This window comes from Triticum aestivum, chromosome 4A (genome assembly GCF_018294505.1).
Source record: "Triticum aestivum cultivar Chinese Spring chromosome 4A, IWGSC CS RefSeq v2.1, whole genome shotgun sequence".
Lineage (NCBI taxonomy): Eukaryota > Viridiplantae > Streptophyta > Magnoliopsida > Poales > Poaceae > Triticum > Triticum aestivum.
Window position 1 is genome coordinate 565,817,282 of NC_057803.1, and position 23,270 is coordinate 565,840,551.

Below are 23,270 nucleotides of genomic sequence, written 5' to 3' on the forward strand. Positions count from 1 at the left end.
GGACACCTTTGGTGTTCTCTTCTAGAGGTTTGTCTCGGCCACGTTTGTACTATGGAGCAGACAACATGGTTGTATCTTGTATGCCTCGTCCTGGAGTGTGTGGGGTTTGGGTTCTCCGACTCGGTCTGGCCGGAACTAGGGCGTTCTACAGCCCCTCTTTGTTGTTTTTCTTTCTCCAGAGCGATGATTTGCTATGTCGACCGTGGTTGACGATGTCTTCTAGTCTACATCAACGACTTCACGGCCACTAATTCAGAAGCTTCTAGGTTTAAACAAATTTGTTTCGCCGAGAAGGACGCCTAGACTTGGCAACGAGGTTTGCTCATGATGCGCTGCCAGCAGATGCAGGAGGAAGAAGACTTCGGCACCCTTCAGGATTTTGATGTATTTTTTAATTTCTGTAAGAACATTTTTATAAGGGACTGCTACATAATATATGACAATTAGTCTTTTTGCAAACAAATAATAACAAATGGACACCATAAGTGCATAAATTAGCACACTGGTGACAATTGTACATTGACTACACTCATTGTTGTGTTTCATATTTTTGAATTTATAACCTTTGCAAAATTTATTTTCGATGGGCAGCACCAAATGCTACCCAAAGCAGAATGGTATCTGCCAAAACATGGGGAAGTAAAAACACCAAACAACCGAAACTTGGCAACAGATGCCAAGAACATTTACCAAACATATTTGAATTTTTTAACATTTACAAAACATATTTTTGACGAGCAGCAGCAAATGTCATCCGGAGCAGAATTTGATATCTGCCAAAAAAGTGGCTTATATCAAACAAACAGGTGAAACTTGTGACTTGTGAGGCCATTTTCTGTCTGTCCGGCACGTCGAATAGATCGGTCAGTGCAATATACATATGTGCCTGATAAAACGTCAAGCAGCCGGAACTTGGCGACAGATGCCGAGAAAATCATCCAAGGGTGCGTGATCGCCGGTGCCTTCATCTCTCCATGCGTACAGCAGTTCTTTCCCCCTAAACACAAACATCCCACCCTGCAGAAACCAACACCAGCAAACACGCGACCAATCAATTAGGATCAAACTTCTTCAGGATAACGAATGGAGATACAGAGGACCGACGGATTCAGTTCAACCTGCTGCATGATGCCCGTCAGGTCTGCCGGTGTGCCTTTGAGCTTGTAGTTCTTGGTGGCCTCCTTGATGGAGTCGAGCCTCGAGTATATTTTAGACTTCATCATGCGTAGGGATCAACATTTTAGTGGCTTTTGAATGAACAGTTGCATGATCAGAATTCTGAAGGGAAATATGCAGTGATGGTGCTTACACTGGCTGGACTAAAGAGTGTGCGGCCTAATCCGTGGTACAGGCCCAAGACATCGTAAGCCTGAAAAGATGAGTTCACCGTCAGTCAATCAGTCATTTGATGTTGAAGAACGGATTAATGGATTGAATTGTCACCTTGCGCTCGGGATCGGCGTACAAGCTATCCACAGGAAATGGCAGCTGCAATGCAAATCATCCCAGAGATCAGTCAGCTCCATGCATGCTCAAAAAAGAAGCAGAACAAGTGCAAACTGACATTGGGATGGTCTGATCAAACTGAATCTCATCAAGACGACCACTTATTCCAGCATTTTGAAGATTGCACGGTGCTAACACCAACCAGGAAACACGAACTCAACACAGCCTTACCCCGTCGGCGAGAATGCGTGCCTTGTCAGATGTGCCGACGCCGATGGCGATCAGTTTAGCCCCCGCGGACTCGAACTTCGGCATGGATTTCTTCATATCAGAGGCCAGCTCCCAGCTGTTAGACATGGCAGACAGCAAAGCTTAGCAGCCGGCCAGCAAGCGAGAAACGCGGTGAGCATTGCACCGCCGATACGTCTCGATTTCCTCACCAGCAGAAGCATCCGAAATGCCTCAGCAGCGCGACCACGACCACCCCCTGCTCGCAGAAATAACACTACTTGACTTGATCGATTACCAATTCACCATGTAGTAAAACTGCACGATGCCGCGTTTGGGTGAACTCGGGAGTTGGATACCTCGGACGGGTCCCACAGGTCCCTGAGCGGCACGGCGTCGCCGGTGCCAGCGGCGAAGACGGAGACGCCGCCGAGGGAGTCCCACGCGGCGGTGCCGGCTTCGGGCGGCGAAGCCCCTGCCGCGGCAGAGACGGCCGATGAACGGCGACAAAGACGGCGCGCGTCCGGGAGGGTGGCGCCGGCGCCTTGGACGGACACGCGGCGGTGGAACGACGGCCGAGGAGCGGAGGTGTGGAGGACGCGAGGGAGGCAGAGCGAGACGGCCGTCGCCATGGAGATGGCCGGACGGGGCACGCGTACCAACACGATGGCTCGACCACGACGCGCGCAAACTACAGGTAGCCGGATACCGAGTGGCCGCTAGTGCGTGAATTACAAACTCCTGGTCCCGAAAGTTGGAAAGAAGAGATACAACAGGACAAGAATTATGCCTATGGGCTGAAGCAAAACAACAAACTTCAGGTTGAACATGTTGATGTAAAACCTGTTGAGCTACATTATGTGCTATGCCATTTATTTCTTTGAAAATATGAAAGACTTGAGGTTGCAGATTGTTAGCATGCTTAAAGAAAGTAGCCAAAGGCTTCCTAATGCACCAAGGAGTGGTAGATTCTACTATCCTTCCAATAGCAGCCACCGACGATAATGAGAGACAATCCATGAGAAATGTTGGTCGAAGAATATTGAGCTTACTAGCCATTTGAGCAGCAAAAGAGAGAGCCAGAGCTTCAGCATGTAGAGGAGAAGTAGTAGGAGGAGCAGAAGCTTGTATCTACACATTCACTTGATCTTGAGGCAAGGAAATATAAATACCCACTCCCGTTGCAACTTTTCCTTATTGTAAACCAGGTAATTTCCGAGATCTGAAAGCTGCATCCGAGTAAATTTTGGGGCCCGAAACAAGCAAATCAGACCGGAGAGTTCATCCCTGCATAGGATGTTGATCAAGAGGAAGTTGTACTTGTGGCATCACCTGCATCTGAGACAAGTGAGGTAAATCAATATAAGTATCAGAAGACAAAGCTTTAGCAGCAAGGTGCACATGACGAGGATGAGCCTTATTCCTATCAAAGAGATAATCATTTCTAGCCTTCCAAAGACACCATAAGAAGTTTAGAATGTTTGAAATAGAACCGTATTGATGTCCCATGCGAAGAAAGGCAATGAGAATGGAATGCATAGTAGAATGGCCTTGGATTAGAACATCCAACCTAATGAACCACGGAGAAGCAAACCAAGAAGCTCGTGCAAAAGGACATAGGAAAAATAAATGAAACTCATCCTCTTGAATGCCACACCTACAACAGTTCGGAGAGATATGATTAGAGAAACGGCTTACCCGCAAACCTGTAGGCAAAGCTCTCCTAAGAAGCCTCCATGCAAAAGTTTGCACCCTAGGAAGGAGCTGCTTTTGTTTCCAGACCAGTTTGAGAAGGTCTTTGAGCTCCGGAGATAATACAGAAGGCGCATCTCTGGGATTTGTATGAATTTCCTGCAAACAAAGCTTATAAGCAGATTTGGAAGAACAAGTTCCATTAGGTGTGAGATTCCAACAAAGTAAATCTGGGCCATCATCATCAATGATATCAGTTTGAACAATGACTGAAGCCATAGGTTGCCGAAAAAGTAAATGTATTAAACCATTATTCCAAACTTTTTGCCGAGGGAGCCAAAGATCCCTAACTAAAGAAGGATAAATAAAACCTGGTTGCTGAATATTACGATAGTCATTGATACATCTCCAACGCATCTATAATTTTTTATTGTTCCATGCTATATTATATTCTGTTTTGGACATTATTGGGCTTTATTATACACTTTTATATTATTTTTGGGACTAACCTATTAACCGGAGGCCCATCCCATAATTATTAAACGGAGTCCAAACGGAGTCCAAACGGAATGAAACCATCGAGACCATGATTTTCGGAACGAACGTGAGCCAGAGGATTTGGACCCTACGTCAAGAAAGCAACCAGGAAGGCACGAGGTAGGGGCGCGCCTACCCCCCAGGCACGCCCTCCACCCTCATGGGGCCCATGTTGCTCCACCGACGCACTTCTTCCTCCTATATATACCTACGTACCCCCAAACTACCAGATACGGAGCCAAAACCCTAATTCCACCGCCGCAACCTTCTGTACCCGTGAGATCCCATCTTGGGGCCTTTTACGGAGCTCCGCCGGAGGGGGCATCGATCACGAAGGGCTTCTACATCAACACCATAGCCTCTCCGATGATGTGTGAGTAGTTTACTTCAGACCTTCGGGTCCATAGTTATTAGCTAGATGGCTTCTTCTATCTTTTTGGATCTCAATACAATGTTCTCCCCCTCTCTTGTGGAGATCTATTCGATGTAATCTTCTTTTGCGGTGTGTTTGTTGAGACCGATGAATTGTGGGTTTAAGATCAAGTTTATCTTTGAACAATATTTGAATTTTCTCTAAATTCTTTTATGTATGATTGGTTATCTTTGCAAGCCTCTTCGAATTATCAGTTTGGTTTGGCCTACTAGATTGATCTTTCTTGCAATGGGAGAAGTGCTTAGCTTTCGGTTCAATCTTGCGGTGTCCTTTCCCAGTGACAGTAGGGGCAGCAAGGCACGTATTGTATTGTTGCCATCGAGGATAACAAGATGGCACTACTAGGAAAAACGTTATACACAGAATCTTAGCAACATCACGGTTTAAAAACAGGCGCTACTGCTAACTAGCAGTAGCGAGCTTAAAGGAACCGCGCTGCTAATAACTAGATAGGAGTAGTGCTCTAGGTGAAACAAGCGCTACTACTATAATTGCCACGGATTTGCCCCCATGCTAGATATAGTAGTAGTGCCCTTCCCTGGACGCGCTGCTGCTAAAGTACTTAGTAGCAGCATGTTTCTGCAAAACTCGATGCTGCTAAGTGTTGCACCTAATTAAGTTTAATCCCATACTGCTAAGCGAACAAGGTGTTTACCACCTTAAATATGTTGACTATTTAGATTCTACAAAAAATGATCAATGATGACCTACGTATATTTTTGATGCATGCTTAGACTTAGCAGTAGCGTTTTTCCTGAAAACGCGTTATAGCTACTTTAGCTATAGCGCGTTTCCTGAAGTGCGCTACTGCTAGTTCGACTTAACCACCCGCTCGCTCAAAAATTCGCTAAGTCCTCCTTCCCCCACTGTTCCCCTACTCCTCTGTCGCCGCCGCCCGAGCCCGAGCCTGCCCTCACCGCCGCCGCCCGAGGCCGCCATCAACCTCACCGCCGCCGCTCTCGACCTCATCATCGCCGCCGCCTCCCCCACCCCTCCGCTCTCGACCTCACCACCGCTCTCGACCTCACCGTCACCGCCGCCTCCCCCAACCCCGCCGCCACCTCCCGATCCCGAGCCCGCCCTCGCCGCCCCTACCTCTCCATCGCCGAGCACCTCCCCGCCACCGTCTCTCCCCTCTCTGTAAGCCTGCCACCCCTCCCCCACCCTCGTTCTCTCTGCTTAGTTAGTACTAGATGTTTTTTAGTAGTAGTAGATGTTAATTTAGGGTTCATAGATAATGACTTTTAGCAGTAGTAGATGTTAATTAGTAGTAGTGATGGTACTAGTTAACTATTGTATAATGTAGTTTATTTTTACTGTTTTTAGTAAGTGTTCAAAATAATTAGTAAGTAAATTAATAAACTAGTTGAACTACTTTAGTTGTAGTTGAACTAGTTTAGTAAGTAAATTAATAAACTAGTTGAACTAGTTGAATTAATAGAACTAATGTATTTTTAGTAAGATAATTAATATAACTAGTTGAACTACTTTATTTTTAGAAAGAACTAGTTTTTTTCTATTTATAGTAAGTTTATATTTAGTAAGAACTAGTTGAATTAATAAAACTAGTTCAACATGTCATATTTGTTGTTATTTTTTTGTTTAAGCAATTATTCGGGATGTATTAGTGATAACTTATACGGTTTTTGCTTTTGCAGAAATCAAGGAGCCCCTCCATCATCTCCGTCTTCGTCCCCGTCACCGACCCCCTCCGACATCGAGGTGAGACCAGCCAAATATCCATGTATATCTTGTGTTGCTCAAATAGGATATGTGGTTGCCCAAGTGGCCGTTCATGTTCAGTTTACACCTCCGAGTGGCCTATGTTTTGCCGGAGTGTTGATTAATTTTCGTTCCGGCAAATTTTAGGTGCTCGATATGTCCTTTTTTAGCAAAGGTCATGCCGGATTTTTCCGTGAATTCTGACATGACTTGTGCTAGAATATGTAGGAAATATCGAGTGGCCTGGATTTTCTTGAAAAATAATGATCTAATTTAGGTTTTTTAGTACATATATTTAATTGTACAAGTTTAATCTTTGAATTATGAACGTAGGAAATGTCGTACTCGGACGAGGACAGTCTCCCGGGGGAGTGCAGCTGGTGCCATGACGATCGAGGTATGTGCGACAGGTTCGTTGAGCTGGACGAAGATCAGCGCTTCAGCATTAAGCTCGAGGAGACCTTCGATGTTGAAACGGTATGCAACAACGGCAAGTGTTTTTTTTCGTAATTAAGCATGACTTCAACTATTTCGACGTCTAATTTTCATCTTTTACAATTCGACTAGCTTATCCCATGCCATGCAAGATGCTATGTCTTGGAGAGGATGGGTTTTGAAGACCATGAAAATTTTCAAACAAAGAAAATACACCTAAGGACCCATCATGATATCGATTTTGAAGTAAATCTATAAAATTCTCAGAGCGTAACCCATTTTGGTTGCCAAAATTGGGAAGCACTTTGCAAAATGTATGGTTTTTATGAGGGTATGATTGTCACCATGGATCTCGGTGATCCTGACATCGAGCAAGACAATATGGACATTTGGGTCCTTGTTGATACGCTTCTGATTCTACCGCAATGTGAGTTTCTCAAACATAGTTATTAACTAATTTATATTGTTTATTTCAAAATAGTTGACAGCTTATTTCCATTGATAGCTTATTTTGAATCTTCAAAGAATGTGCAGAAGATGGTAGACAAAACCCACTACACTGATGGCTCCGAATTAACTTATAAGGAGAAAAGTCATCTGATTGCTTATTGTACTTATCTTGAGAATTACAATACCTATTATCGAACTCTTCCAAATTATGGTGAATACATGCCACTAGTGCACGTGTTGAACCACGGTAACTTCTATGGAGATATCCTGGTAAGACTTTTTACTATTACGACATCCGTGCATCTTTTGCATACTTCTAAAACTAGTACATCATTGCTAACTACGAAGTTATTACTATGTTTTTCAACAGAAATCCCAATGGATTGTGTGCCTCATCTGATGTATCAGAATGATCGCCTTGCAGTTCTGAACATACAGCCAGGTGAATCTAAGGAGCTCACCTGTGCATATCATATTTCTAAAACCGGTGAACACATGCTAATCAAAGAATGGAAAAAATGTTTGGACATTCGCAAGGAGGTTCTTGGAAGTAACATTAAGCGAAAGGCAAGAATTGGAGACAGGATAATCTCCATTCTCCATAATGGAGAGTCATGGGCTATCTTGTTTTTTGCTATTTTACCTTAGAGAATATAGTAGGTCCTAAGAGAATGTAGTAGGTCCTATGAGGTACAATATGTTTATTATGTGATACAATGTGTTAGAGTTGATGATGAGGAGTACTTGTGATTACGACTAGTGACCAATTTTCTATGTGATGTCTCATTGATGAAAACGATGATATTGAGGAGGTGTTATATGACAATGATGTATTATGATGATAAGTTGTTAATGATATGATGATGATGATGATATTTATTATATCATTGGGTGAAAGAACCGCGGATTAGTTTTAAGTGGATGTCCATCCACTTGAAACTAGTCCATGGTTCTTTCACCCTGTGATGTAATAACTCATTATGATGTAAAAACAATTTCTAAATTCCTGTTGTATGAAAACTTGTGTAAAGGTGTACGAATACAACATGAAATAAAAAAGAAATAAAATATGAAATAATAGTAGCAGCGCGGGCAGGGAGAAGCGCTACTACTAATTACCAGTAGCGCTCCTCCGGGAAGTCGCTACTACTAAGTTGATTTAGCAGTAGTGTGGGCGGAGGCACGCTACTACTATATGTTAGCTGTAGCGCCTTACCAGTAGTGCATCGCCCCGCGCTACTGATAGGACTAAAACCTGTGCTGCTGCTAGGCTTTTCCTTAGTAGTGTGGGGTTTATATCATATTGCATGAGTTTATCCCTCTACATCATGTCATCTTACTTAAAGTGTTACTCTGTTCTTTTGAACTTAATACTCTAGATGCATGCTGGATAGCGGTCGATGTGTGGAGTAATAGTAGTAGATGCAGGCAGGAGTTGGTCTACTTGTCTTGGACGTGATGCCTATATACATGATCATACCTAGATATTCTCATAACTATGCTCAATTCTGTCAATTGCTCAACAGTAATTTGTTTACCCACTGTAATACTTATGCTCTCGAGAGAAGCCACTAGTGAAACCTATGGCCCGGGGTCTATTTTCCATCATATTAATCTCCCATCAACAAGCTATTTCTTTTTTGCTGTTTTTATTTTGTTTTATTTACTTTGCATCTTTATCATAAAAATACCAAAAATATTATCTTATCATATCTATCAGATCTCACTTTCGTAAGTGACCGTGAAGGGATTGACAACCCCTTTATTGCGTTGGTTGTGAGGATTTTATTTGTTTGTGTAGGTGCGATGGACTCGTGCGTGGACTCCTACTGGATTGATACCTTGGTTCTCAAAAAGTAAGGGAAATACTTATGCTACTTTGCTGCATCACCCTTTCCTCTTCAAGGGAAAACCAATGCACTGCTCAAGAGGTAGCAAGAAGGATTTCTGACGCTATTGCCAGGGAGTCTGCGCAAAAGTCAACATACCAAGTACCCATCACAAACCCTTATCTCCCGCATTACATTATTTTTCATTTGCCTCTCGTTTTCCTCTCCCCCACTTCATCCTTGCCGTTTTATTTGCCCTCTCTCTCCGTCCTCCTTCTCTTTCCCTATTTGCCTCTTTTTGCCCGTTTCTTGTTTGCTCGTGTGTTGGATTGCTTGCCTGTCACGATGGCTCAAGATAATACCAAATTGTGTGACTTTACTAATACCAACAACAATGGTTTTATTAGCACTCCAATTTCTCCTCTTATCGATGATGAATCTTGTGAAATTAATGCTGCTTTGCTAAATCTTGTCATGAAAGATCCATTTTCCGGCCTTCCTAGTGAAGATACCACTACCCATCTAAACAACTTTGTTGATTTGTGTGATATGCAAAAGAAGAAAGATGTGGATAATGATATTGTTAAATTGAAGCTATTCATGTTTTCTCTTAGAGGTCGTGCTAAAGCTTGGTTTTCGTCTTTGCCTAAAAATAGTATTGATTCATGGAATAAGTGCAAGGATGCTTTTATCTCTAAGTATTTTCCTCCCGCTAAGATCATCTCTCTTAGAAATGATATTATGAATTTTAAGCAACTTGATCATGAACATGTTGCACAATCTTGGGAGAGGATGAAATTAATGATACGTAATTGCCCTACACATGGTTTGAATCTTTGGATGATTATACAAAACTTTTATGCCGGATTGAATTTTGCTTCTAGAAATCTTTTAGATTCGGACGTGGGAGGCACTTTTATGGAAATCACTTTAGGAGAAGCTACTAAACTCCTAGATAACATTATGATTAATTATTCTCAATGGCACACTGAAAGAACTACTAATAAAAAAGTTCATGCAATTGAAGAGATTAATGTTTTGAGTGGAAAGATGGATGAACTTATGAAATTGTTTGCTAATAAGAGTGCTCCTACTGATCCTAATGATATGCCTTTGTCTACTTTGATTGAGAATAATAATGAATCTATGGATGTGAATTTTGTTGGTAGGAACAATTTTGGTAATAACGCGTATAGAGGAAACTTTAATCCTAGGCCGTATCCTAGTAATTCCTCTAATAATTATGGTAATTCCTACAACAATTCTTATGGAAATTTTAATAAGATGCCCTCTGAATTTGAGACTAGTGTTAAGGAGTTTATGAATTCGCAAAAGAATTTTAATGCTTTGCTTGAAGAAAAATTGCTTAAAGTTGATGAATTGGCTAGGAACGTTGATAGAATTTCTCTTGATGTTGATTCTTTGAAACTTAGATCTGTTCCACCTAAGCATGATATCAATGAGTCTCTCAAAGTCATGATAATTTCCATTGATGAGTGCAAAAAAAAGAACTGCTAGGATGCGTGCTAAGAAAGATTGTTTTGTGAAAGCGTGTTCTTCTAGTTTCTATGAAAATAAAGATGAAGAACTAAAAGTTATTGATGTATCCCCTATTAAATCTTGGTTTTGCAATATGAATCTTGATAATGATGGGACTGAATATGATCCACCTTTACCTAGAAGGCGTTCCAAAAATTTGGAGTCTTTAGATCTTGATGCTAAAATTGTTAAAAGTGGGATTGAAGAGGTCAAAACTTTAAATATCAATGAACCCACTATTTTGGATTTCAAGGAATTTAATCATGATAATTGCTCTTTGATAGATTGTATTTCCTTGTTGCAATCTGTGCTAAATTCTCCTCATGCTTATAGTCAAAATAAAGCTTTTACTAAACATATCGTTGATGCTTTGATGCAATCTTATGAAGAAAAACTTGAGTTGGAAGTTTCTATCCCTAGAAAACTTTATGATGAGTGGGAACCTACAATAAAAAATAAAATTAAAGATCATGAGTACTATGCTTTGTGTGATTTGGGTGCTAGTGTTTCCATGATTCCAAAGACTTTGTGTGATTTGCTAGGTTTCCGTGATTTTGATGATTGCTCTTTAAACTTGCACCTTGCGGATTCCACTATTAAGAAACCTATGGGAAGAATTAATGATTTCTTATTGTTTCAAATAGGAATTATGTGCTCGTAGATTTTATTGTTCTTGATATAGATTGCAATCCTTCATGTCATATTATTCTTGGTAGACCTTTCCTTAGAACGATTGGTGCAATTATTGATATGAAGGAAGGGAATATTAGATTCCAATTTCCGTTAAGGAAAGGCATGGAACACTTCCCTAGAAAGAAAATAAAATTACCTTATGAATCTATTATGAGAGCCACTTATGGATTGCCAACCAAAGATGGCAATACCTAGATCTATCTTCGCTTTTATGCCTAGCTAGGGGCGTTAAATGATAGCGCTTGTTGGGAGGCAACCCAATTTTATTTTTATTCCTTGCTTTTTGCTCCTGTTTAGTAATAAATAATTTATCTAGCCTCTGTTTTGGTTGTGTTTTTTGTGTTTAATTAGTGTTTGTGCCAAGTAGAACCGTTGGGAAGACTTGGGGAAAGTCTTTTTAATCTTGTTGTAAAAAACAGAAACTCTAGCGCTCACGAGAAGTACTGCCATTTTTTTTGAAGGTGATATTTAGTCAATTATTTTTGCATATGATTAATAGATAAATTCCTCACGTCCAGAAATTTATTTTAGAATTTTTGGGGTTCCAGAACTTACGTTAGATACAGATTACTACAGACTGTTCTGTTTTTGACAAATTCTGTTTTTCGTGTGTTGTTTGCTTATTTTGATGAATCTATGGCTAGTAAAATAGTTTATAAACCATATAAGAGTTGGAATACAGTATGTTTAACACCAATATAAATAAAGAATGAGTTCATTACAGTACCTTGAAGTGGTGTTTTGTCTTCTTTCGCTAACGGAGCTCACAAGATTTTCTACTTTAAGTTTTGTGTTGTGAAGTTTTCAAGTTTTGGGTAAAAGATTTGATGGATTATGGAACAAGGAGTGGCAAGAGCCTAAGCTTGGGGATGCCCATGTAACCCCAAGATAATCACCTAAAATCCAAAGCTTGGGGATGCCCCGGAAGGCATCCCCTCTTTCGTCTACTTCCATCGGTAACTTTACTTGCAGCTATATTTTTATTCACTACATGATATGTGTTTTGCTTGGAGCGTCTTGTATTATTTGAATCTTTTATTTTTAGTTTACCACAATCATCCTTGCCGTACACACCATTTGAGAGAGACTCACATGATTTGAAAATTGTTAGAATACTCTATGTGCTTCACTTATATCTTTTGAGTTATATAGTTTTTGTTCTAGTGCTTCACTTATATCTTTTAGAGCACGGTGGTGGATTTTTTTATAGAAACAATTGTTCTCTCATGCTTCACTTAGATTATTTTGAGAGTCCTACAAAACAGCATGGTAATTTGCTTTAATTATGATAGGCATTCAAGATTAGTAAAAAAATCTTATGAGTGTGTTGAATACTATGAGAAGTTTGATACTTGATAATTGTTTTGAGATATGGAGATGGTGATATGAGAGTCATGCTAGTTGAGTAGTTGTGAATTTGAGAAATGCTTGTGTTGAAGTTTGTGATTCCCATAGCATGTGCGTATGGTGAACCGTTATGTGATGAAGTCGGAGCATGATTTATTTATTGATTATCTTCCTTATGAGTGGCGGTCGGGGACGAGCGATGGTCTTTTCCTACCAATCTATCCCCCTAGGAGCATGCGTGTAATACTTTGTTTTGATAACTTGTAGATTTTTGCAATAAGTATATGAGTTCTTTATGACTAATGTTGAGTCCATGGATTATACGCACTTTCTTCCTTCCACCATTGCTAGCCTCTCTAATACCGTGCACTTTTCGCCGGTATCATACACCCACCATATACCTTCCTCAAAACAGCCACCATACCTACCTATTATGGCATTTCCATAGCCATTCCGAGATATATTGCCATGCAACTTTCCATCGTTCCGTTTACTATGACACGCTCCATCATTGTCATATTGCTTTGCATGATCATTGTAGTTGACATGTCACTCTTGATTCATTGCATATCCCGGTATATTGCCGGAGGCACTCACATAGAGTCATATCTTGTTCTAAGTATCAAGTTGTAATTGTTGAGTTGTAAGTAAATAAAAGTGTGATGATCATCATTTTTAGAGCATTGTCCCAAGTGAGGAAAGGATGATGGAGACTATGATTCCCCCACAAGTCAGGATGAGACTCCGGACTAAAAAAAGAGGCCATAAAAAAGGCCCAAATAAAAAAATGAGATAAAAAGAGAGAAGGGACAATGCTACTATCCTTTTACCACACTTGTGCTTCAAAGTAGCACCATGATCTTCATGATAGAGAGTCTCCTATGTTATCACTTTCATATACTACTGGGAATCTTTAATTATAGAACTTGGCTTGTATATTCCAATGATGGGCTTCCTCAAAATGCCCTAGGTCTTCATGAGCAAGCGAGTTGGATGCACACCCACTTAGTTCTTTTTGTTGAGCTTTCATATACTTATAGCTCTAGTGCATCCGTTGCATGGCAATCCCTACTCACTCACAATGATATCTATTAATGGGCATCTCCATAGGCCGTTGATACGCCTAGTTGATGTGAGACTATATTCTCCTTTTTGTCTTCTCCACAACCACCATTCTATTCCACATATAGTGCTATGTCCATGGCTCACGCTCATGTATTGCGTGAAGATTGAAAAGGTTTGAGAACACCAAAAGTATGAAACAATTGCTTGGCTTGTCATCGGGGTCGTGCATGATTTAAATACTTTGTGTGGTGAAGATAGAGCATAGCCAGACTATATGATTTTCTAGGGATAACTTTCTTTGGCCATGTTATTTTGAGAAGACATAATTGCTTAGTTAGTATGCTTGAATTATTATTATTATTATGTCAATATTAAACTTTTGTCTTGAATCTTTCGGTTCTGAATATTCATACCACAATTAAGAGAATTACATTGAAATTATGCCAAGTAGCATTCCACATCAAAAATTCTGTTTTTTATCATTTACCTACTCGAGGACGAGCATGAATTAAGCTTGGGGATGCTTGATACGTCTCCAACGTATCTATAATTTTTTATTGTTCCATGCTATATTATATTATGTTTTGGACATTATTGGGCTTTATTATACACTTTTATATTATTTTTGGGACTAACCTATTAACCGGAGGCCCAGCCCAGAATTGTTGTTTTTTGCCTATTTCAGAGTTTTGTAGAAAAAGAATATCAAACAGAGTCCAAAGGGAATGAAACCTTTGGGAACGTGATTTTCGGAACGAACGTGATCCAGAGGACTTGGACCCTACATCAAGAAAGCAACCAGGAAGGCACGAGGTAGGGGGCGCGCCTACCCCCCAGACGCGCCCTCCACCATCATGGGGCCCACGTTGCTCCACCGACATACTTCTTCCTCCTATATATACCAATGTACCCCCAAACTACCAGATACGGAGCCAAAACCCTAATTCCACCGCCGCAACCTTCTGTAACCGTGAGATCCCATCTTGGGGCCTTTTCCGGAGCTCCGCCGGAGGGGGCATCAATCATGGAGGGCTTCTACATCAACACCATAGCCTCTCCGATGATGTGTGAGTAGTTTACTTTAGACCTTCGGGTCCATAGTTATTAGCTAGATGGCTTCTTCTCTCTTTTTGGATCTCAATACAATGTTCTCCCCCTCTCTTGTGGAGATCTATTCGATGTAATCTTCTTTTGCGGTGTGTTTGTTGAGACCGATGAATTGTGGGTTTATGATCAAGTTTATCTTTGAACAATATTTGAATCTTCTCTGAATTCTTTTATGTATGATTGGTTATCTTTGCAAGTCTCTTCGAATTATCAGTTTGGTTTGGCCTACTAGATTGATCTTTCTTGCAATGGGAGAAGTGCTTAGCTTTGGGTTCAATCTTGCAGTGTCCTTTCCCAGTGATAGTAGGGGCAGCAAGGCACGTATTGTATTGTTGCCATCAAGGATAACAAGAATGGGTTTATATCATAATGCATGAGTTTATCCCTCTATATCATGTCATCTTACTTAAAGCGTTACTCTGTTCTTTTGAACTTAATACTCTAGATGCATGCTGGATAGCGGTCGATGTGTGGAGTAATAGTAGTAGATGCAGGCAGGAGTCGGTCTACTTGTCTCGGACGTGATGCCTATATACATGATCATACCTAGATATTCTCATAACTATGCTCAATTCTGTCAATTGCTCAATAGTAATTTGTTTACCCACCGTAATACTTATGCTCTCGAGAGAAGCCACTAGTGAAACCTATGGCCCCCGGGTCTATTTTCCATCATATTAATCTCCCATCAACAAGCTATTTCTTTTGCCATTTTTATTTTGCTTTATTTACTTTGCATCTTTATCATAAAAATACCAAAAATATTATCTTATCATATCTATCAGATCTCACTTTCGTAAGTGACCGTGAAGGGATTGACAACCCCTTTATTGTGTTGGTTGCGAGGATTTTATTTGTTTGTGTAGGTGCGAGGGACTCGTGCGTGGCCTCCTACTGGATTGAACCTTGGTTCTGAAAAACTGAGGGAAATACTTATGCTACTTTGCCCCATCACCCTTTCCTCTTCAAGGAAAAACCAACGCAGTGCTCAAGAGGTAGCAGTCATGAATGCTAGTCCAAAGAGTACACCAAGGAGAACTCCAGATTGAGATATTACCTTGAGTCAATTGATAAAAAGAATGAGCTTTTAACTTAGGCATCATTTTCAGAACATAGGTCCAGAAAGCAGATTTGGGAGAGGAAGGAGTAGCTGTCCAAATAGAAGTTATGAAAATATTTAGCCTGAAGGACCAAATATAGCTGAGAGGAAGGGGATTTAGCAATTCTCCAAACAGCCACAAGAATAAGACTTTCATTAATCGCTTTCAAATTCCTTATACCTAGTCCACCTTCTACTTTAGAATTGCAAATATCTTTCCATGCTCGAAGACAAAGACTCCTTCTTGAATCATTTTCCCTTACACCTGTCCACCAAAAATTCCTAATGACAGCAGTGAGCTTAGCAAGAAACTTCTTAGTGAACAAAATGTTAGTCATATAATTGTGACGCCCCGAGACCGATGCGCCGGTGTCTCCCAGTTATTCGCCGTCTTTGCCATGTCATTTGCTTGCGTGTTGCATCTTGTCATGTCATCATCCGCATTGCATCTGCATGTTTTCGAAACTTGCATTCGTCTGGGTCTCCCAGTTCCTTCTGTTGTCCGTTCTGAGCCCTTACACACGTGCATGCGCCCGCGGCATGTCCGAAATAGTATTTTATAAGTGGTCGGGAAATGTTCCCGGAATGGGTTGAGAGTTGGTGTGCGGTCTTGTTATGTTGTAGATAGGCCACCTGCCAAGTTTCATCGCATTCGGAGTTCGTCTGATGCCCCAACGGATATCTATAGCGGCATTATAATCGGTCAAACGTCAGACGAAAATGGTTGCCGGGCTTTCCCCCTCTTTCCTCCCTAGACCGTATACACCGTCCACTACCTACCACCAGGCCCTATTTAACCTCTCTCATCAGCCCGCGGCCCGCGGCCCTCCCCTCGCGCGCGTCCGAAATTTTGTCCCGAACCTGACCCGGGCAGTCGTCACCATCGGGTCCAGATTATCCCCTAACATCCCTAAAACATCACCGTTTTATTATTTGGACTCCCTACCTATTTTTTTCTCGACCGTCCGATTTCGATCGGAGGGACAAGGTAGCCCCTTCTCAAATCCATATGCTATAAATATCAGTCCAAAACCCTAGATTTTAGGAGAGTTGTCCCATCTTCCAAATCCTCCTAGTCGCCGCCGCCAGTCCTCTCCACCTCGGGGATTGCCCCCGATCCAAACCCACCAATCACCCACAACTTCCAGATCCGCCGCCACCAACCTTCTCCTAGTCTTTCGAGCTAGCCACCCGGTGCTCAGCGCCGCCTCCCTCTTCTGCTCGAACACGCCTGCTCGAGGAGGAGCCCCCGCTCACTCCTGGATCGACCCAGCCGCCGCGCATGTGACCCGCGGACCACCACCCCGGCCAGCCCGGCCACCAGAGGGCCACCTCACCCTCGTCGGTCCTCTCTTTCTTTCTCCGTCCTTTTCTTTCATCGCGGTTTCCCTCCTCTCAACTCTCGGCCTCTGTCGCTGTTTGAGCAGGAGCACCGCCGCCCGTCTTCGTCTCCACCACAGGAGCATGCCCCGCCATGGCCACCTCATTCGGGAGCAAGCTCGCTGGTGTCCTCCTCATCCTAGCACCGTCCCATCCCCATGAGCCCGTTGTGCGCTTGCCCGAGGCCCCGAGCAGGAGAGCTCGGCCTCGCCTCCTCGCATCATCGCTCTGCTCCGAGCGTAGACCGCGCAGCCGCCACTGCCCGTCGTCCATGGACAGCCACCCAGCAGCTCCACATCGAGCTCTCCGCCCAGATCCGATCCTCCTTCCCCCGTCCGCGTCACCGGGATCGCGCAAAGTCCACCATTGTCGTATTCTTCTCGGGAACGAGCTCGACACCTGCGTCATGTGGTGCCTCCTCGATCGAGCGCCGCCCTGCGTTGACTGCGCGCCTCCTGCCTCCCGCACGCAGTAGGCGGACCCCCGCGTCCGGCCAAGCTCTGCTCGCTGCCGGCCATCATCGAGAGACGCCAGCGCCAAGTCCCGCTCCCTGCGTCCTCTACATCGCAGCCGCGGCGAGACCTCTGCTTCTTCTGCGTTGACCGCGCCTCCCCCACCTGCCCGTTAGATCCAGACGCCTCGCCTCGAGCGGCCTCCTCTGCGTGTGGCCCGCAAGTTGCGTGGCCCAGCGCCTCCTCCCTCGTCTCGATCTGGGACTGGCCCAGCTCCAACGCGTGTGAGACCCAGCAACCGGCCTGCCTCCTATGCGCCGTGGGCCACACCAGCCGGCCCAGCTGTTGAAAGACCGTGGATGTCGCCTAGAGGGGGGTGAATAGGCGCTTTAAAATAATTACGGTTTAGGCTTGAACAAATGCGGAATAGGCCTAGCGTTTAATTTGCCAAGCACAAAACCTAAAACAACTAGGCTCACCTATGTGCACCAACAACTTATGCTAAGCAAGATAAGCAACTATGTGATAGCAAGATATATGACAAAGAACAATATAGCTATCTCCAAGTAAAGTGCATAAGTAAAGGGCTTGGGTCAGAGATAACCGAGACACGCAGAGACGATGATGTATCCCAAAGTTCACACCCTTGCGGATGCTAATCTCCGTTTGGAGCGGTGTGGAGGCACAATGCTCCCCAAGAAGCCACTAGGGCCACCGTAATCTCCTCACGCCCTCGCACAATGCAAGATGTCGTGATTCCACTAAGGGACCCTTGAGGGCGGTCATCGAACCCGTACAAATGGCAACACTTGGGGGCGGTCACCGAACCCGTACACTTTGGCAACCCTTGGGGGCGGTCACCGGTACCCGTCAAATTGCTCGGGGCGATCTCCACAACCTAATTGGAGACCCCGACGCTTTCCCGGAGCTTTACACCACAATGATTGAGCTTCGAACACCACCAACCGTCTAGGGTGCCCAAGCACCCAAGAGGAACAAGCTCAAGGGTACCAAGCACCCAAGAGTAATAAGCTTCTCAACTTGTAACTTCCACGTATCACCATGGAGAACTCAAACCGATGCACCAAATGCAATGGCAAGGGCGCATGTAGTGCCCAAGTCCTTCTCTCTCAAATCCCACCGAAGCAACTAATGCTAGGGAGGAAAATGAGAGGAAGAACAAGAAGGAGAACACCAAGAACTCCAAGATCTAGAACCAAGGGGTTCCCCTCACATAGAGGAGAAAGTGATTGGTGGAAATATGGATCTAGATCTCCTCTCTCTTTTCCCTCAAAAACTAGCAAGAATCCATGGAGGGATTAAGAGTTAGCAAGCTCTAAGAAGGTCAACAATGGGGGAAGAACACAAGCTCTAAGGATTAGGTTCATTGGGGAAGAAGACCCCCTTTTAAAGGAGGGGAAAAATCCAACCGTTATGTGCTCAGCCCGCATGAATAAAGATATTATGATATGAGCAGAGGATTGTTCTAAAAAAACTAGAGAAGCTCCCCATGATTTGTGCACGCATAAGAATATTTGTATTTGGATACAAAGTGCACAAAATAGGATCATAGCTCCCCCAAAATCAATAGAAACTAACAACAAGTGCAAGTGAGCATAGGAAACTAAGCCTAGTACTTGCAACAAACACTTGGTTGAGCAACAAGTGAAAGAGGCAACTTAAGAATGAGCTCAACCAAAATGATGTGTGTGAGTCAAGGCAATGCACTTGAGAATACTAATGTACGGATGAGCATTAAGCATCCATAAAGTCTTGAAAGAATGGGGCACACGGTGCAAGGCCTATCATTCCCACACACAACTAGCAAATGGGTTCACAAGCTTACTAATAAGCATATAAAGAACCTATGCTTGTGACAACCCGTGGTGAAGATAGAAGATGAAAGCCCCATCAAGACGAGGGACACCAATTAAGATGGCAAAAGCCTCATAAAGATAAGAATGAGGAAAATAATCTTCACCACACAAGAGTGCATCAAGATGCAATGATAGAAGACACACACTCAAGCCAAAAGCTTTCACGGAGACACCAAAGAAATAACAAGAGAAAGACAAGGTGGACGTGAAAGAAGGGATATCAACTAGATATGCAACTTCTCTCAAGTGTATAAGATTCTATGTAGATGAAATCATGATGATATATATCTACAAAGAAGGATGTACACCCGAAATAGTTACAACACGAGGAACAAGATATCCAAAGGGAGGTCATATATACACCAATAAGATATTTGCTTGGAAGCGTAGCACATGGCTAGATATGGGCTTATTGTATATAAATGAAATCCTACCATACAACCATCAAATACATCACAACTAGCAACATGAGATCATCGTTGAGATGCTTTGAGAAAGGAAACAAGTATCACAAGAATGAAAGAATAACATGCCATGATACAACCTACACAAGGTTGATGCAAGAAATGTGTGCATGAAGAATATGAAGATACTTGTTACCGAGTTAACATTGGAAGGATGTAGTAAATACCAATTGAAGGTAGATAGTAGTTCATTGATCATCCTAGCTCGACTCCAATAAGCACATGATGACAACACCTTCCTTGTGAGTGAGTCGAGCATCCAATGTATCTCCAATTGTTCCTAGAACAACAACACAAACAAAATGGTACCCAAACTCATTGGGACCAAAGAGTTAGAAACACCAATATACATAGGACAAACTCCACATAGATATGTGCATATAGATAAGGAAATGAATTTCATGCACAACTCATCCAATTTGAGACTTGGTGGAGTTTCCCCTATATATTGGGTCAAAGAAAGAAAGCATGCCAAAGATACTACATGAAGTTAAAATGCATGCTCAAGACTTTCAAGAACCGATACCAAAAGACAAAGAAATGACAAGAGACAAAAAGACACCAAATGAATAAATCATTACTTGGAGGATATCAAAAGAAATATACATCAAGGAATGAGATATCCATTGGCACACTCAAAATAAAAGATATCAAACTCCCAAAAGAGATGATGGTTCCAAACAAACCAAGCTCTCTACAAAGTTTCATGATGGCACAAAGTACCAAAATGAAAACGACTTGCCTTCCACCAACACACACACTTGATAAGGATCACAAGATGAGTGTTTTATAGAAAAATAGGATAGCTCCCCCACGACTAGTGCATTAGAGAGAATTTGCATTTGAATACAAAATGCACAAGGTGGGATCACTACTTTCACTATATCTAGAAAACACTAGACATGACCAAGAAATAAACAAGATCCACAAGTGGTATGGAAGACAAAGGGAGTTGATACATTCCTTGGCAAGAGAAAAGGCAAATAAAAGCAAAAGCCAATGTAAAGATGATCAATAAATTCTACCACACAAGAGAGTACCAATTGTCAAAAGACAAGAAGTAGAAGGAAATAATTCCCGATGGTATATAGCAAGGATATCCGACATCATCTTCACACCAAACAAAAAGCAAATTGCAACTTGTAGAGCTAAAATGCCACCTAGGAACAAGATAATTTACAATATCAACACTAGGTGACAATATCTCAAATGTACACATTTTCTAGGCTAGTAATATACACATAGCATATTACTCCCCCATAATGTGATACCAATTAAGGATAAACAAGAGGCAAATAAAAGGATCCAACAAGAGATAATTAATGGACTATTTAGAATTTGAATTTCTCATGAGAAGACATACCACATAGTGACTAGATAAGCTTGCAATATCAATACTAAGTGGTATTCCCCATGTACCCACCTTTATAGGATTGTGAAGTGCACAAAGCACATCACTCCCCCATAATGGGATATTCCATTAATCTCTCACAAGAGCGAACTAAGATATGACCAAGATGCACAAAGGCTCAACAACGACACACATGTACATGATGTGCAAACCAACACACATACTTGATTGCTCAAGATAATCAAGTTGGAAGCACAACATATACAAACACATGCAAGGAACAAAGCCAAACATGCAAAGAGGCAAGCAAATTTCAATGTAAACAATTTAAGCACGAATTACCGCAAGGAGGAACATTGGATATAAGATAGAAACTTGATAATCCGAATGACTTGGCTTGAGACAATAAGAATGATGGAGTCCCCTTAATTCTTCATAATATAGCCAAGTCTCCAATGACCTCCAACATCACCTATTGATCAAGTTTGAGCTTGTTGGTTCCCAACCAAATTGGGTCCTAAGAGGTTAGTCACAATAGGCTTGGCTACCCAAATGGTTCTTTGCTTCAAACCACATTGAGTACCAACAAACTTGGCAACCACATTGCCAACCTTATCCTTCCCAAGAGAATAGACATCATCAATAATAATTGGGTTGGATAAGTTACCACTAGTGCATGAAGAAGTGAGGTGACCTTTCTCGCGACATAGGTAGCAACGTCTACTCTTCACTTTCTTCTCACTTGATTTCTCAACTTGAGAAGCATAAGCTTGAGTATTCTTGGGAAGAGGCTTTTCTTCAACATGAGGTTGAGCATGAGAATGAACTTGTGGCCACTTCCCTTGTTGCTTGTCACTAATGGGCTTCTTCTTCAATGGGCAAGATCTAACATGATGCCCTTCTACTTTGCACTTGAAGCAAATAATCTTGGCCGAATTCTTGAATTGTTCTTGGCCCTTCTTCTTGATCATCTTGGACTTATTCTTCTTATTGGAGTTAAATCCAAGTCCACCTTTGTCATTGGGGGATTTTTGCACACTCAAGATATTGTTGAGTGTGGATTTCCCTTCATGACTCTTTTCCAAGTCTTTCTTCAAAGAAGTGACTTGGGCCTTGAGCTCTTTGATTTCATCTACATGGTTAGTCTCAACACAAGTACTAGAGGAAGTATAAGCTTCATCGTTAGAGCAACAAGGAAAGGAAAGCAATTCATCACAAGATGTACCAACATTGTGAGTAGATGAATTACAAGGACTAGCACATGGCAATATAGCATTTTGACTAGAAGTAGTGCTAGTATCCACATGAGGCTCACTAGATGTTACCTTAGAAATCATGGCCTCATGAGCTATCTTTAGCTCATTATGGGATACTAGAAGATCATCATGAGAGCTTGAGAGCTTTTCATGGTTTTCTTCCAATTTCCCATAATTGCTAGATAGCAACTCAAGTTGAGCCCGAAGCTCATCATTCTCCTTCAAAATGGATGCTTCACAAGTAATAGAGTTAGTAGCACAAGCATCATCATTAGCAACAAGAGGAGAAGACAACTTGGCAAGCTCTTTTGAATATGAAGCTTTAAGTTGTGCATGAGACTCGATGAGTTTGATGAGCTCACTCTTAATGACCCTTGAGCCATTTTCGAGGTGACCAAAGTCCTCAAGGAGTTTAGCATGCACAACTTAAAGCTTCTCTTTTTTAGTTTCAAAAACATTGGCCACCTCAATAGATCTATCATGAGATTCCTTCACTCTAGATAATTCTAGAGCAAAAGTCTCCTCAAGTGATTCCTTGGTGGTTTGTTCAAGTTCGAGAGCTTGGGAGAGGTCCGCGATCTCGTTAGCGTAATCACGCTCATGACCTTCAATTTTATCAATGGTGACCTCATGCTCCTCAAGATGAGATTCCAACTCATCAATATATTTCTTGCCCTCAATAGCAATAGACATGATTTCCATGAAGTTGGAACGAGCAATTTTATTCTTAAGAAGAGCTTTAAAAATCATTTCCCCCTTAATTTTTAAGGAGGCAACGTCATTATTCTCTTCATAATAATCAACATCATCATCACTCTTGCCATCATCACTATCATCACAAGATATATTGGGATTCAAAGTGGGAGAT

General features: G+C 42.1%; 1 protein-coding gene across 1 annotated transcript; it reads right to left on the reverse strand.

Annotated features, from left to right (window-relative positions):
* Window positions 1-897: 897 nt before the first annotated feature.
* LOC123082321 (prostamide/prostaglandin F synthase-like) lies at window positions 898-2,306 on the reverse strand. The gene is made up of 7 exons (XM_044504675.1): window positions 2,034-2,306; window positions 1,887-1,933; window positions 1,678-1,792; window positions 1,444-1,488; window positions 1,310-1,369; window positions 1,119-1,214; window positions 898-1,017 (listed from the first exon to the last, which is right to left on the reverse strand). The coding sequence occupies exons 1-7, from the start codon at window positions 2,304-2,306 to the stop codon at window positions 898-900; spliced, it is 756 nt and encodes a 251-aa protein (XP_044360610.1).
* Between the last annotated feature and the right edge of the window lie 20,964 nt (window positions 2,307-23,270).